At 37.5% G+C, this 17,022-nt stretch overlaps 1 protein-coding gene across 2 annotated transcripts; it reads right to left on the bottom strand.

Moving 5' to 3' along the window:
- Positions 1 to 48: 48 nt before the first annotated feature.
- Positions 49 to 14,316, bottom strand: LOC127452102 (glucosidase 2 subunit beta-like). 2 transcript variants are annotated; one of them, XM_051717305.1, is made up of 18 exons: positions 14,272 to 14,316; positions 13,758 to 13,880; positions 13,536 to 13,652; positions 10,203 to 10,298; positions 10,058 to 10,115; positions 9,615 to 9,732; positions 9,219 to 9,348; positions 8,879 to 8,963; positions 8,722 to 8,800; positions 8,526 to 8,609; positions 6,190 to 6,348; positions 5,574 to 5,664; positions 5,375 to 5,444; positions 5,162 to 5,251; positions 4,985 to 5,059; positions 2,347 to 2,446; positions 2,105 to 2,263; positions 49 to 695 (listed from the first exon to the last, which is right to left on the bottom strand). In XM_051717305.1, the coding sequence occupies exons 2-17, from the start codon at positions 13,849 to 13,851 to the stop codon at positions 2,117 to 2,119; spliced, it is 1,593 nt and encodes a 530-aa protein (XP_051573265.1). In that variant the 5' UTR covers positions 13,852 to 13,880; positions 14,272 to 14,316; the 3' UTR covers positions 49 to 695; positions 2,105 to 2,116. The 2 variants fall into 2 exon arrangements, with proteins under 2 accessions (XP_051573265.1, XP_051573266.1); XM_051717306.1 differs by lacking the exon at positions 14,272 to 14,316 and adding an exon at positions 14,106 to 14,243.
- Between the last annotated feature and the right edge of the window lie 2,706 nt (positions 14,317 to 17,022).

The raw sequence follows: 17,022 nt of genomic DNA, 5'->3' as shown, positions 1-17,022 counted from the left end.
TACATCACACAGTACTACATACACGCCACATAATATACTTAATGAAGGAATATAAATTCCATTCGACTCAATCACTGTCTGTAAAGGTTTATGAAAAGTGTATAATCTTTTCAGGGTCCCCATTAGTCGTAATTAAAATAATTTCATAGAGATGCACTCACCAAAAATAATTTCTATTTTATAGCAAAGCTTAACCAGAAAATGCATATTTACTATAGAAAGTTCCATGGCTTTTAATGACTTTTTCAGGCATGGAAATCTCAATTTTAAAACTACTTGATATTTCCTGATTTTCCATGAAGGTGGGAACCTTAATTTAATGGGTCTTCCACATACAATAAGCACCAAATATGGTACTGTTCATAGTCTAGAGTGTTACACGTTAATCTCCGTTATTCAACTGTCCAATGTCAATTCTGGTTGTGAATTTCCTAATATGGGGTCAAGTGGTCTTGTTTGAACAAATCACAATTTTTTCAATGTAAAGTTACATTTATTTCAACATTATTCATGGAATGTGAAAAAAAAAAAATCAGATTTTATGTCAGTAAAAACAATAACAAAAAAAAAAACATTACATTCGAACAAACTTTATGCTACCCAAACGTCCAGCCTCTTTTGGCCAATGCAAAACTAATGGAAGAGGTTCTTAAACAGGCTAACAGGAAATGAAGATAATGTTCCCACAGAGCAACCTAAGAAGAAAATGAGAGAAAAATTATTTAAACACTGATATTATTTGATAAATACGTACACAAACATTAAGCATTTTGAAGAACAGAATACCAACTAACTGAACTTTGTGGTCATAAATTGATTACATTTTGCATTATGCATGAGTATGGATAGAAAGGCTAATGAAAATTCACAAGCTAGGTTATTTGTGATTTTATCTGTCCTTGCATGCTTTCATCAAAGTTCAAAGGAATCTTAAGAAAGCCGCAGGCTTTTCAGAACAACTCTAGAGAAAAAAAAACAAAAAAACAAAAAAACAAAACAACAAGATAACCATATTAAAAAGATAGTTCTTGCAAAATGAAAATTCTCTCCAAATTTACCACCATATTGCCATCCCAGATATGTATGACTTTCCTCTGAACACAAGGATTTTTTGAAGAATATTTCAGTTCCGTTTCTTTCAATTCAGTTCGGTCAGCTGCATGTCCAGAACTTTGAAACTCCAAAAATCACATAAAGGCAGCATAAAAGTAATTCATATGATTCCAGTGGTTAAATCAATGTCTTTAGAAGCAATTTGATAGCTGTGGGTGAGAAACAGATCAATATTTAAGTCCTATTTTACTATAAATCTCCACTTTAACATTTTCACATTTTGAAAGTGAAAGTGGAGATTTATGGTAATAAAGGACTTAAATATTGATCTGTTTCTCAATCCCACCTATCATATCGCTTCTGAAGTCATGGATTTAACCACTGGAGTCTTATGAATTACATTTATGCTGTCTTTGTGAGTTTTGGAGATTCAAAGTTCAGGTCCCCATTCACTTTCATTGTAAGTACCTACAGAACTGAAATATTCTTGTAAAAATCTTTGTGTGTTCAGCAGAAGAAAGTCATTCACAACTGGGATGGCATGAGGGTGAGCAAATGAAAGAATTTTCATTTTTGGGTGAACTATTCCTTTAACGTAATACCCGAGAAGTCCACAATTATTCTGGATAGTTTTGTGGTTTGCTCACGCATTTTCCAGGCATCATACTGAACACAATAATAATATTGCTAATCAAGTGTTGGTATAACACAAGCTTTGGCAGAATGTCACATCTACATAATGCATAGAACTGTCTGAAAATATTAAATCAATCTTTTTGTATATTTATTCCATAATGTTGCAATCAGGCCAAACAAACACAAACTGAATTATTAGCATACAGCAGGCAGTAAATTATCACTATGGCAAAACCCAGACCACATTACATGCCAAGTGCAAAAAATGCGTCAGCCAACTTAAACAATTTGAACATTTTGACAACCCAGGTATCTTTTAAAAAACACATCTTGCTTTTTTTTTCCTTTAATAGTATCCAAGTGTTAATAATGTTCTAAACACATAAAATATGTATGCGTCTATTTCAAGGCACACCGTGGAATGCATCTACAGCTCCTCGTGGCCATGTGATGAGAGGTCAACGTTGGTTGGCTCTTGGCACACGGCAGGTGTGGTGAATTCCATTAGATATTCACAGCGACTGGGCTCCGTTGTCGAGGTCACCACCGTTTCCTTCCCACAAGTAAGCTTCACCTAACACACAAAGCTCCACTTTAGCAGACAAAACTCCCAGTATGAATGGCTCAGTGGAGGTTACGAAAGACTCAAGTCCTTACTGTAGTTGATCTGTTTGGTCCTTGCCAGCACCCAGTGCCGTGCTCGTATTTCATCAACAAGTATTTATTATTTTCAGGCCCTGCCCAGGTTCCCCAGGTCCTGCAAACATGGGCATCTCTCATTGCAAGGTCATAAAACACAAACATATTTTTGGAGATTACTGATTTGTTGCACACGATGGAGGACGATTCCGACATTATTTTTAATTTTGTGGAAAGTAGGTTATTTTTGTCTTCCAGGTTTGAAAAAAACAGGATGACGCTTTAATGCTCTTTTGTCGTAATCATCTACATCAGCAATGTCTAATAATTATTCATGAGACCTTAACCTATGGCAAGACACTGTTTCGTAAATATTCATATCATCACATTATCTGGTCCCAAGCGCTTTACACTGAGTTGATACCTTATTGCAGAGTTCTGCAGACTACTTTTTTCACATTTTTCAAAAATATGGTGACAAATGACCAGTGATAAAATGAGGAGTTTCATAACACTTTGAGGACTGTCAAAAAACAATGACATCATGCTATTAAAAGGTATGTAAACAATCAGAAATAGATCGGTAAATCGGTTTTACCGATTAATCGGTGCCGATAGTTGCTTTTTGGCACTATTGGTTATCGGCAAAAGTCTATGCCAATAGTTTCTTTTATTTTTCCGTATTTCTTAGTCTTTGATCATTGACAATATTCATCCATATTTTTATCCTCACTTCAATGCACATTTTGTTATTTTTATTAAATAAACAAGTATCTCTAAATTAAAGCGAGGGCATGCAACAAAGAATGCGACTATATGAAAACATGCCCTGTCAGCACATATATTGTGTCTCCAAATTCAAACACACACACACACACACATCACACTGCATTCAGAAATTATTCAGACCCCTTCATTATCTTCACATTTTGTTATGTTGCAGCCTTATGCTAAAATGCATCAGTCTACACTCCATACCCCTTAATGACAAAGCAAAAACCAGATTTTTGATAACTTTGCAAATTTATTAAAAAGAAAAAACTGAAATATCACACTGACATAAGTATTCAGACCCTTAACTCAGTACTTAGTTGAAGCACCTTTGGCAGCGATTACAGCCTCAAGTCTTTTTGGGTATGATGCGACAAGCTTTGCACACCTGGATTTGAGGATTTTCTGCCATTCTTCTCTGCAGATCCTCTCAAGCTCTGTCAGGTTGGATGGGGACTGTCGGTGGACAGCCATTTTAGGTCTCTCCAGAGTCGTTCGATTGGGTTCAAGTCCGGGCTCTTGCTGGGCCACTCAAGGACATTCACAGCGTTGTCCCTATTCTAAGCCACTCTTGCATTGTCTTGGCTGTGTGCTTAGGGTCATTGTCCTGTTGGAAGATGAACCTTCAGCCCAGTCTGAGGTCCTGAGTGCTCTGGACCACGTTTTCATTAAGGATATCTCTGTATTTTGCTGTGTTCAGCTTTCCTTCAACCCTGACCAGTCCCTGCCACAGAAAAACACCCCCACAGCATGATGCTACCACCACCGTGCTTCACCATTGGGATGGTATTGTGCAGGCGATGAGCGGTGCCTGGTTTCCTCCAAACATGATGCTTGGAATTGAGGCCAAACAGTTCAATCTTCATTTCGTCAGACCAGAGAATCTTGTTTCTCACAGTCTGAAAGTCCTTTAGCTGCTTTTTTATGTGTCTTGCACTGAGGAGAGGCTTCCGTCTGCTCACTCTACCATACAGTCCAGATCGGTGGTGTGTTGCAGTGATTATTGTCCTTCTGTAAGTTTCTCCCATCTCCACACATGATCTCTGGAGCTCAACCAGAGTGACCATCGGGTTCTTGGTCACCTCTCTTACCTAGGCCCTTCTCCCCAGATTGCTCAGTTTGGAAGGGCGGCCAGCTCTAGGAAGATTCCTGGTTGTTCCAAACTTCTTCCATTTAAGAATTATGGAGGCCACTGTGCTCTTGGGAACCTTCAATATAGCAAAAAAAAAAATGTGTAGCCTTCACCAGATCTGTGCCTCGACACAATCCTGTCTCTGAGCTCTGCAGGCAGTTCCTTTGACCTCATGGCTTGGTTTTTGCTCTGATATCCATTTTCAGCTGTGAGACCTTATATAGACAGGTGTGTTCCTTTCCAAATCATTTCCAATCAATTGAATTTGCCACAGATTGACTCAATCATAGTGTAGAAACATCTCAAAGATGATCCAGAGAAATTGGATGCACCTGAGCTAAATTTCAAGAGTTACAGCAAAGGGACGGAATACTTACATCCATGTGATATTTTTTCTTTTTACTTTTTAATACATTTGCAAAGTTATCAAAAATCAGGCTTTTGCTTTATCATTATGGGGTATGGAGTGTAGATTGATGTGAAAACAAATCATTTTAGCATAAGGCTGCAACATAACAAAATGTGAAAAAAACGAAGGGGTCTGAATACTTTCTGAATGCACTGTATATAACCTGTAAGAAAAGACTAAGACAATTTTTATAAATCATTCTATAGATCAATTTTAAAAACCATCGGCCAATTAATTGGTTATCTGCCTTTTCCACCAACTTAGTTATTGGTATTGGCAAAATCCACTATAGTTCAACCTCTATAAACAATGTGACCTGATGAAGGCTTGGCAATGACTCTTACCCAAGGTTGGTCTCTGAGCCTCCATACTTGGGTTTCTGTGAAACCCGATTGAAAGGACATAGTCTGTAGATATACCTGAAGGAAAACAGAACACACAATTCTATAGAAACAAATGTACAGTATAAAAATACAATAATAATACAAAATAAATTCCAATCCAACATTGGTTTCACTTACTCGCCAGTGGAAAGTTCGTAGCACTGGCTGTACATGTATGTGAACTCAGCATGAGGGCCAAAATCAAAGGACAGCTCTTTTTCAATATTTCTGTGAAACAAATCAGAAAGAAAAACTCAGTACAGTGCTTTCAAGCCTATTCATATACAGGAGCAATAGCTAAGTAATTGTCCTAAGTAGCTACCGAAAGACTGGTGATATTATTCAACAAACCTGATTTGATCGTCCGCCTCCCGAAGAGCTTTCTCAGCCTCGTTAAAGTCATCCCTAGCCTTCTGAGCAGCTGTGAACCAAAGAACACTCGGTCAACAAAGTGAAACAAAAAACATCCCACTAAAACTGATCAAGAAAAATGATGTTTCTCTGTAACGAGTTTACAAATAATCTTTGAAGGACTGGCAGCTGAACCAACCATCGATGAGGGCCTGGGTGTCTGCATCATAAGGCGGCATGGCTTCCTCATCTTCAGGACTCTTCTCTGGAGTCTTGATGGTGGGCGAAGGCTGCTCAACACACAAACACTCTCATTAGTTTTTTGCTTCTAATATTTTTCCACGCACCTATACGTGTGGTCATTATTGTCGAGAGAGATGCACACAAACTTCCCAAAAGTGGGAAAAGGAGCTGGATTTCTTCTGGGATAACTGCGTCACCCACGGATCCAGTTTCAAATGAAATGTGTGAATTCCTGCATATGTTCAAGGGCAGAATGTTGTACGTAATAAAATTTCTCAGTAAAGTTCTACTGCATTAAAATGTTAGTTATGTGACATGCAACACAACAAATTAAAGAGTTTGTCTTGCTGTAACCAAAATAAATATAATAATGAATGCAAATGTTGTTTAGGATATTTTACAATTTACTCAAATCATCTGGCTGGATTGGAGCCCTCTAGGGGCCATATTCAGGAGGTGGGCTTTGTCTTTCACATCTCGAGTTAAAGCGCTTAAGTGTTAAAAGAAACTCTGAATGTCACTGCAGATGCATACAGTTTGAATGCTAAAGCTTATATAAAATACCCTCTCACCTTATCATCCTCTTCATGATAATCATCTTCATCATCCTCCTCTTCTTCCTCCTCTTCAGAAATGTCTTCTTCTGGGTACGGCTCGGATTCATTGTCTACAACTGGCTCCTTCACTTCTTCAGCAGGTGTTTCCACAGGGGGAGCTTCCACAGGCTGGGACTGAGACACAGAGGAACACGCACATTCTTTATTTGACACCACCATCAAAACAAGGTTCGGTAGGTATCAAATATAGGATGATTTACATGTACCGATATTTAATCACAAGACAAACCTCTACTACAGCACAGATTTGCAAGCATTACTAATCATTTCACATTTGTGTCTATACACATTACACTCATTTCCCATAAAAAACAACAAAAAAGTCCTTGAAACTTGTAAAAATAAATAAATAAAAAATCAAGACTTATGAATGTTGTTCATTCACATCAGTAGGCCAAATAAATATTAGGAGCAGTTTTATTTTCCACCAATAAACATTAGATAAACAACAATTAATTCAATACAAAAGATTGAAATAAAATAAAAGGGTTTTTAGTTAAGTAGGGATATTTAGCTAGATTGGGGCCAAATGTTGGTTTGTAGTTACTGATAAATGTCTATTTCCCATAAATTAATGGAAATGTATGTTTTGTGAATTGTTTTATAAAAACTTTGGTAACAGGGTTGAATGGCTTGAATGGTTGAACTTGGCAAATAGTCAACACTACAATTTCAGCAAATATTGAGAAAATGGAATAAGATTTTTTGCTTGCCATCCTGTCATGCTGTAAAAAGGGCACGAGAAATGTTACTTTCTAGGTCTCACAATTTCATCATATGTTCTTTTTGTTTACACAACAGTTAGTTCCGGCCCTCAAATCTGATTGAATGAGAGGCATTCCAAGACTGCTGATCAGCACTGGCTTTACTGTTTGTATCACTCGTGTTCATGGCATTCTAAACTAACGTGTAAGAGGAGCTAGATTTTCATTAATCTCTGTGATATTAAATATTTGAGCCAGCAGGTGGTGACAAAAGACCGTCTTGTGTGCGCTATGAGCGAGTTGAGCTGACGTCAACAAAATGTGTTGACAGTCAGTGCGCAAATTTCTGAAGTCATCGGGAAATGTCTCTTACTCGGATTAATACTACACTATAGCTGAGAAATAGAGTTAAACCAACAGCTTCATCATTACTGCCAATCACAGCTGAGAGTCGCGACAGATCAAACTGGCTCAGCGCGCCTACATGATACGCAAAATAGTTGGGAGAAGATGTAAACTTTCAACATTGCAGAGAAGAGAACGCTTTGTGTCTGTGTCAAAATAAGAGTCCCCCAAGAAATATACAAGAATGTAACTGGCATCCTCCATGTTTTCTCTCAGACAACAAAATACTTGAAAGTGAGTGAAACACTCGTAAGGTAATTCCGATAACACATTTGGCACCATCACTCCACGATCGGAGCGGATTACTAATCACACTGCAGCTGAGGAACAGAGTTAAACTAACAACTGCAGCACTACTGTTTATCACTGCAAGCTAATCACATGCTCAGTCTCTCTCTCTCTCATACACACACACACACATCCTTGTTTCTCCAGTAACTTGTTAAAAACAGCCTAAGCTGTTGTTACTAGTTCTAAAGTGTGGTTTTCTAATTAGTAACGGAGGCTTAGGCACATCTTTTGAAATAGCAGCGGCAGATGGCGTAAAAAAGTATTTCCACACACAAGAGCATTTTTTTTTTGTTTGTTTGTTTTAGGACAGTCCTTAGTTTTTACCTAATTATTAATTTACCTGTTCGTTGAACCGTTGTATTAAAGCAATATCACACTCGCAATCATACTGTATTATCCATCTATTAGAACAGCTGCAAATACCTGCCGTACACAGCAGTGCTTAGATGGACATACAGCACTCTTGCTCATCTGATATTGCTTTATTAATAGGGGGAAAATATAACGTGGTAACAAGTTTGCATGGAAAATGTGAAACACAGCTAACCATTGTTTTTTATAATTTAAATCAATTCATAAATAAAAATATTTTTTCTACAAAGTATTGCATTTCAATTCAGCAGATCAAAATCGTGATAATGTTGTATGACTTTAATTGTTGGATGCAGTCGAGAAGGCCAAACCCACTGAGGTAGGACAGGCCAAAATCATCACTTTTTGGAGGTTGGGGTTAAAACATCTGATATGTTTAAAACTAGCTACTAGATTATCTCAAATATTTAATTGATCACATTCCAAAGAACATAGGACATTGCATAAAAATAATGGGCGAACAGTTTTAATCATGCAAGAAGACACTATATGTGACATGTTTGTTTCTTCTCTACTGACCTCTAATTGGTACTTGTCTTTAATGTTGGCCCAAATACTCTCAAATGTTGATGTGTCCACCCGGTCAGCTCCTCCCATTAGTCCCTGTGTAAAACACAAATCAATGATCTTAACTGGGAACTCAATCAGCTCATCTTATTATTATGTTTTGTTGGGTGGTGCATTATTACTGAGAAGCGATTAAATGTGAAAATACCTGGGCCTCGGTTTCAGTAAGTGAGCCATCAGCATCTGGGTCCAATTCTGCATGGGACTGAAGCTCAGAGACAGACACACTGAAGCACAGAGATAATACAGTATTAATTCTCTATACAAACATCAGTGGAAAAAAAAACATCCACAATTGCACTTACAAGCCATCTGCATCGTCATCCAGCTCCAAAAAGGCTTCTGCCATTTTGGCTTTATCCTTCTCCAAGCGAATTGCTGTCTTTTGCTCTGGAATTAAGATACATCATAGTTTAGACCAATACTTATGATGAACCACTGATGAAAAGAGCTGACTTCCGCAGTAAACACGGAGTGATGCTTCAATACTTCCGTATTTATTGTACAACATTGCAGATTTTGTATGCATACTATTAGATGTCATAAAAACTATTATTATTGAAAGCTGCAATGAATAAATGGTGAATAAATACTACTATACTTATAAATAGATTTGACTTAGTGTTTCTAAACAGCTGCACTCACCTTCCCAGGCCTTGAGATGGTGCTCTTTAGCTTCCTTCTCAGGTTGCTCTGCAGTCTCTTTCACTGTCCTCAGTGCTTCAACTTTCTCCTCCAGCTGTTTCTTATTTTCCTGCATATCAGTAAGTTTACCCTACAGAAGAGACACAGCAGATTACCAAAACTCACTGACACAACATGGCTTATGATAACTGCAAAATATACAAGCAAGCCAGAAATGCCAATTCATAACAGTTTAAAATATGTTATTGCAATGACATCGGAGACTGAAACATACTGTGCATTTGTTTCAAATTAAGAATCAAAAGGATTTTGACATGAAACATGACGTGCTCTGATTAAAAAAAAAAAAAAAAAAAAAAAAAAAAAGTGAAAATCTTCTGTCCCATCTTTCTCTACCTGCTTTTCTTGCCGTCCCTTCTTGGCTTCCTCGATGAGCTGCTGTTTCAGGAGAAAGCCCTCTTTGGTGATCTCAGCCATCTTCTGCAGAACCTCCCTCTCTTTACGTCCCAGTTCCCTGCGAATCAAAGTGTTTGTTTTTTTTTTAGTCATTGATTAGAGAAAAAAATTTAGAAGCAGTGAAAATGTAAAAGGAAAGCTAAACATGCAACATAAAAAAGTGAAATGTAAATCACTGTAATCTGTGACTTCCACTGTAATAAATGTCACATACTATATGAAGTGAGCCATTGTAAGTGCTCATACAAGCAAACTGCATTCTGAAACATTTACTTCAAAACATTTTTGTTGTTTTCCCATCAACATTTTTTTGAACAAACCCCCTTATAAAGACTGTAATGCTTTTCTCTCTGAAAAGCGATTATATTTTAATCAGAACTCACTTGCAGGTATTTTCACATTTGGCTCCGCTGTTGTACTCATCAGTGGTGTCACAGCAATCTGTAGGGAGAAACATTTTCAAATGCAATGCCATTTCATTTGCTGAACACTGCTGAGGAGAAATATCCAAATGCTGAGTCATCTTACCACAGATGCCATCATTAATACGGGAAGATGGGATAAAGGTGGGCCTGTATCCAGCATTGGTGCAATGGAAGTGACCATTGGGACAAGCAGCTGTGCCTGAGGACAGACAGAAGCAATTGTTATGCACACATTGCAAATAAAAACCTGTCTTAGACTTACCATACTGTTGGATAAATATTAAACTAGAACAACTTGTCACTTTGCACCATTTCGCTTATACTTGCAATTATAAGTCTGTACCAGAGGTGGGTGGTTATAGGTTCAGGGCTTAGCCCAGACCTTTTGGATACGTATTAGGCCATCCTTTGATAAATTATAATACACTTTATAGTAAAAGTTTAAATGAAAGGTTCATTTGTGAGGTGTCATTTAAATCTTAAATTAAAATAGTCTTTAAAGCTGCACTACGTAACTTTGTGTTCTCTAGCGACATCTGTGGTTGAAAGATAAAATTGCAAGCAATTTGCAGAAGAACATTTTACATCAGTTGTGTTTCGGCACTGCTCTTCTGGCAAACAAATCTCATGATTTGAGCTTTCCTGGACATCACCTGTGTGTGATCATGACTGGAAGATATTCAGAACTGGAGTCTATTCTACGTGCTATTTTCATGTTCAAGTCAATTTCAGAAGTCCTAAATATTACTAAACATGTCAGTAACTTCCCCCGACAACGTAGATTATTTGCAATCGTTTAACACACAAGTAATGTTTGATTCATACAAGCATGCCAAGCAATATTAGCTTCAACAACCTACCAGACAACATATCCAAGCATTATAGCAGGTAAACAACTTCGCCAAACGGATAACAGATAAACATCCATCTAGACTGCAGCGATGCTGTTCTGAACTGTGTGAGTGTGACTTACTGAACTGAACTTAGTTTCTGCAGCTGGAACATGAGACAGCCAGTACTTCTTTCTTGTGTTTAAGGACATGACGTATTGACGCAAGGATGTACGTCATAAGCCAGCGATTTGGCGGCAAATCCGACCCGACAGCTTAAAATACAAATCATTTTTATCGGCTTACCATAGTGAAATGGGGTAAGGAAAGGACATTGTTTTGAACACTGATTGTTTATATACTCAGTCAATAATGGCAATTTGTTTATTTTTAAACAAAAAAAAAATCTTACGTAGTGCAGCTTTAAATATTACTGAAACCAAAACTAAAAGGTCCCATTAACTTTTCAGCCTCAGATACGCTCAAAGATCAGAAGTTGCGTGCTTTTAACATTATGCACTTTAAAACGTAATTTAACAGATTTAACTTTTTGCCTTTCCGTAGTTTACATGCACATTTTATAGCCTATTATTAATTTGTCAGGCATTTTAAGTTAGTTTAGAAGAATGCAGGCTGTAAACAGGTGCTTATGAGAAAACATTGTTGCTAGATTTGCAAGGTTCCTGACATTGTGTCTTAACAGTTTTGCAATAACACACAAATGTCCTGGCTTGAAGTTTGCAAATTTCTCAAGCATATCTGTAGCCTATATTACTCTTTGTTTTCAGGTTATGTATCTAAATAGTGGGTACTTATTGCATCTGGATAGACCAATTCAACAGTTTCCAATATCTTACCAAGACAGCATATTGACAATTCACACACAACCCAGTCACGTACAGCAAGCACTCTTCTTGCATGCGTGCACATACGCATGAGTTTGAAAGCAGCCGCCAACAAGACTGCGTGTTAGTGCTGAATTGAGTTGGTATTATCAATACTGTAAAAAAAAAAAAAGGCCATTTATATACATGTATATTACTTTATTATATACTATATTTATATTTTACAAATCAACTTGATACCGAAGCACTGGTGCTTTTGCCATCAATACAAGATGATAAAAACATTCAGGGCTTTTTTGAAAACATTCGGGGCAAAATAAAAAATTGTCGACAAAACTTTGTGCATTTGATCTCATTTAGCGTAACATAAGATCATATGAATCTAATGATTGCACGCAAAAGCAGCACTGCAGCTCGCTCCTGACTGAGGAGAGGAAGAATTACACAACTCACAGTCCAGACGCACTCTAAACTTTCCAAACAGTTTCAGGTGATGTAGATCGCAAAGTATGAGGGAATTATAATGCAAAAATACAAAATAAGTAAATACAGAAGCACTCTTGTCGTGGAATAAGTCAGAGCTGACGCTCAGCTTAAGCAAAACTTGCGTGTCGAGCGTCTTTAAAGGAAACACCCCGGCGTTACATCTTTAATGCAGTTCTATTTAATGCATTATAGCTTTATTAAAGTTCCAATAATACGGAAGCAGATCATGTAAATAACTACAAACTCCGAAACTGGCATTTCTCTGTGCGGTCAGCGCCTCTTCTATGAGTTGCGTGAAGTGTCCCGATCTAAGGGGGAGAGATTGAAACTGCACCCGGCTGATGCACACTCTGTCATGGGGACGCTCATCCCTCGAGTGTGCACGCTTAATGCAGCTAGATTATAACGTGATGACTCGTGACTTATTGAATCATAATATATGTCACTGTGCATTTCTTATCATGAAGAAAATTGGCAAAACGCAGCTTTATTAATAACAGAGTTTGTTTTTTTGAGAGTTATAGATGGATTGAAGTGAACAGATAGGTGAGAGAGTGTAGTCTTCACCCCATTATACACTGCAACAAAATACATTTTTGATTTGTTTTTGTTTTGGCTTGTTTTCCAAAAATAATATCTAAAACTAATTTTATTATTATTTATTTAGTTTTAACGCCATGTCAGCAACCAGGCTATGCACATGGCAAACAAAGGTTCATCCATAAATATTTACAATATTAAATAAGACACTTAAAATTTATACAAGATAAAAACTGTAAAATCTGTTCAGATGGTACTTTAGTCTGAATATCTTATGTTACTTCTCAAGTAAATGTATCTTGTTTTAAGGATTTTTTGTCCATTTTAAATGGAAAACAAGACAAAAACACTTGATAACAATAGGATTTTTTGCAGTGAATTTCTTTACAGAAATAAACTTGATATTTTTGTATTTTTTCTCTTTAATTAGTAATTAGTGAATATCATTTGGAGTTATTTTTAAGAGATGATTTTGTCCTCTATTGTTAGTAAGCACGTTTAATACAATCTTTTAAGTCGGGGCACAAGCTGAATAATCAGTTAAGAGCTAATGATTAATCATTGCAATAATCACCGAATAGTCGAGTAATCGATCTAATAGTAGATTAATCGATTATCAAAATAATCGTTAGTTGCAGCCTTAAGATACTTAATAAATGACTTGGTGAAACAGGTAAAATGCTTTTAATTAGAGATTACTGGTGATAAATGAAACCAAAAATGAGTTGTTAATACCTGGCTCATCTGAACCATCTTTGCAGTCACAGTAGTCATCATTCACTCGGTCAAATGGAATGGTCCGGGATCCATCGAGACAAGTGAATGGCTTGTTCTCCTCATAAAACTGTCTCTCTTTATGTAGAATGAAAGAAAATATAGAGTTAGATGGCATATTCAAGAATTAGACACACCAGTGCAGGTTTAATGGAGGATATGCAATAACTGAAGTGACTTTACTTGACAGTGGTACTCCTCGTGGTCGCTGAATCTCTACAGGTGTCCCCAAGCTGACGGAAAAGACTAAGGTCAACAGCAGGTGCACACAGGTCATGATGCTGACTCCCACTAGTGGCGCGTGACCTTGTAACACAATAATACACAATGTATTGTTAAATTTAACACGACAGCATAAGTAATCCCTTATAATTTCAACCCCATAAATATTCATTTAATCCCAAAAGTTTACACAAGGCTAAACAAATGCACATTTTCAGCCAAAGTTGATCGCGGCAATAATATGTTCTTTAAAATGTCTTGAGCCGCATCATCCTGGTTTAATCAATCTGAAATGGCTTCCACACTCACGGCCACCTGAATATAATACTGGAGAAACTTCCTAGTCCTGCCTGGTCCGAAATTATAAACAGTACAGTATCACGACATTAAGTATTGTGTGATAACTAAATCCACGTAAACCTAGTGTGGGATTTTACAAAAATATTTAATACATCAAAGTAACACAACCACTCACCTACTTCCGCAGTGCACTCTTGAAGCGTAAGTGACGTCACCAGCAAACGCTGTGTTCTCATGTGATTGGTGGATTGGATTTGAAGAAGGTTTAAATGGCATTATGGGTAATGTAGTTCTTGAAACAGTCAAACCGGAAGTCCAATTTCCAAGCTTCCCAAAGTTTTTAATATGTTGTTACATCTTCCATACTAAAATGGTGAAATGATTAGACCCTATTGGAAGTAAAAATCCCATTAATTTCTCCCATAGACGAATTGATTTTCAACCATAACTTATCCACAGTTTTTCTGAGCAACCACTGGGCAGCGCCATGATGATTCTAATTGTTTTCTGTTTCTGGTCTCCAGACGCAAGAAACGAACACACTCAACTTGTGCAGTTGTTGGCTTTCATAACAACTCAAAGTAGTTAATGATATCAACGTAACTAATCTCAGTCAATCGCTCCATGTCTCTACATACCGTGAACTCAGTGGTAGATACTTCGGTTGAAGCCATCCATTTGTGTTATTTCAACTGCACTATCAAACTACTTGTCTATGTGTATATCCGAATATTTAGCAATAAACGTGAACTATATTGTTTCTATACTTATAATCAACAGCCTAAAATCAATAGTTTTATATTTGATTATGTCATTTGCAATGCTTCATGGGATTATAGTCACATTAAAATGAAGACTCAAGTCATATCAGAAACCTTATAAAAGCTGTTTTAATCTACATGGAGAGGGTCCGCACATGGGGGCTGCCATGTTAGAATCACATGACCAGCCGAATACTACTCGCTTAATCTCAGTAACCGTCCTGTTATTTTTATTTTATTTTTATTTTTTATGTTAACATTTTATTGATTCACAAAACAGGATTGAAGTACCCTGTTTTGTGAATATATATACAGGTGCATCTCAATAAATTAGAATGTCGTGGAAAAGTTCATTTATTTCAGTAATTCAACTCAAATTGTGAAACTCGTGTATTAAATAAATTAAATGCACACAGACTGAAGTAGTTTAAGTCTTTGGTTCTTTTAATTGTGATGATTTTGGCTCACATTTAACAAAAACCCACCAATTCACTATCTCAAAAAATTAGAATACATCATAAGACCAATAAAAAAAACATTTTTAGTGAATTGTTGGCCTTCTGGAAAGTATGTTCATTTACTGTATATGTACTCAATACTTGGTAGGGGCTCCTTTTGCTTTAATTACTGCCTCAATTCGGCGTGGCATGGAGGTGATCAGTTTGTGGCACTGCTGAGGTGGTATGGAAGCCCAGGTTTCTTTGACAGTGGCCTTCAGCTCATCTGCATTTTTTGGTCTCTTGTTTCTCATTTTCCTCTTGACAATACCCCATAGATTCTCTATGGGGTTCAGGTCTGGTGAGTTTGTTGGCCAGTCAAGCACACCAACACCATGGTCATTTAACCAACTTTTGGTGCTTTTGGCAGTGTGGGCAGGTGCCAAATCCTGCTGGAAAATGAAATCAGCATCTTTCAGCAGAGGGAAGCATGAAGTGCTCCAAAATTTCTTGGTAAACGAGTGCAGTGACTTTGGTTTTCAAAAAACACAATGGACCAACACCAGCAGATGACATTGCACCCCAAATCATCACAGACTGTGGAAACTTAACACTGGACTTCAAGCAACTTGGGCTATGAGCTTCTCCACCCTTCCTCCAGACTCTAGGACCTTGGTTTCCAAATGAAATACAAAACTTGCTCTCATCTGAAAAGAGGACTTTGGACCACTGGGCAACAGTCCAGTTCTTCTTCTCCTTAGCCCAGGTAAGACGCCTCTGACGTTGTCTGTGGTTCAGGAGTGGCTTAACAAGAGGAATACGACAACTGTAGCCAAATTCCTTGACACGTCTGTGTGTGGTGGCTCTTGATGCCTTGACCCCAGCCTCAGTCCATTCCTTGTGAAGTTCACCCAAATTCTTGAATTGATTTTGCTTGACAATCCTCATAAGGCTGCAGTTCTCTCGGTTGGTTGTGCATCTTTTTCTTCCACACTTTTTCCTTCCACTCAACTTTCTGTTAACATGCTTGGATACAGCACTCTGTGAACAGCCAGCTTCTTTGGCAATGAATGTTTGTGGCTTACCTTCCTTGTGAAGGGTGCCAGTGATTGTCTTCTGGACAACTGTCAGATCAGCAGTCTTCCCCATGATTGTGTAGCCTAGTGAACCAAACTGAGAGACCATTTTGAAAGCTCAGGAAACTTTGCAGGTGTTTTGAGTTGATTAGCTGACTGGCATGTCACCATATTCTAATTTTTTGAGATAGTGAATTGGTGGGTTTTTGTTAAATGTGAGCCAAAATCATCACAATTAAAATAACCAAAGACTTAAACTACTTCAGTCTGTGTGCATTGAATTTATTTAATACACGAGTTTCACAATCTGAGTTGAATTACTGAAATAAATGAACTTTTCCACGACATTCTAATTTATTGAGATGCACCTGTATATATTAAAAACAGACATGAGGAAACACTTAAGAATAGATAAAAAATAAAATCATACATTTAAAACTACAAATCTCCCTCCACTGCCCCTCCCCAAGAACCCTCCAAAAAAGCCAAATAGTTGCCCCATTTTTTATTAAACACCTCAATGCTACTCAAATGCCGCCACCCTGCCCATCTTTGTGTGCCACTCTCGAAATGAGGGCGCTCCAGCCGACCTCCATCCCCTAAGAATAATTTGTCTGCCAATCAAACACATAACACTGGCTCGGACCCACTT

This window comes from Myxocyprinus asiaticus, chromosome 14, assembly GCF_019703515.2.
Source record: "Myxocyprinus asiaticus isolate MX2 ecotype Aquarium Trade chromosome 14, UBuf_Myxa_2, whole genome shotgun sequence".
In the NCBI taxonomy this organism is placed as follows: Eukaryota; Metazoa; Chordata; class Actinopteri; order Cypriniformes; family Catostomidae; genus Myxocyprinus; species Myxocyprinus asiaticus.
This window is presented reverse-complemented; position numbering and strand designations above follow the sequence as displayed.

Bases quoted from the DNA above. Each gene is read 5' to 3' on its own strand.
- LOC127452102 (XM_051717305.1), bottom strand. From the start codon at position 13,851: ATGACCTGTGTGCACCTGCTGTTGACCTTAGTCTTTTCCGTCAGCTTG. The intron at 9,733-10,057 runs GTGAGTTCTGAT...TTTGATTCGCAG, and splicing joins AAATGTGAAAATACCTGCAA to GGAACTGGGACGTAAAGAGA. The intron at 2,264-2,346 runs GTAAGGACTTGA...TTTGTGTGTTAG, and splicing joins GACCAAACAGATCAACTACA to GTGAAGCTTACTTGTGGGAA.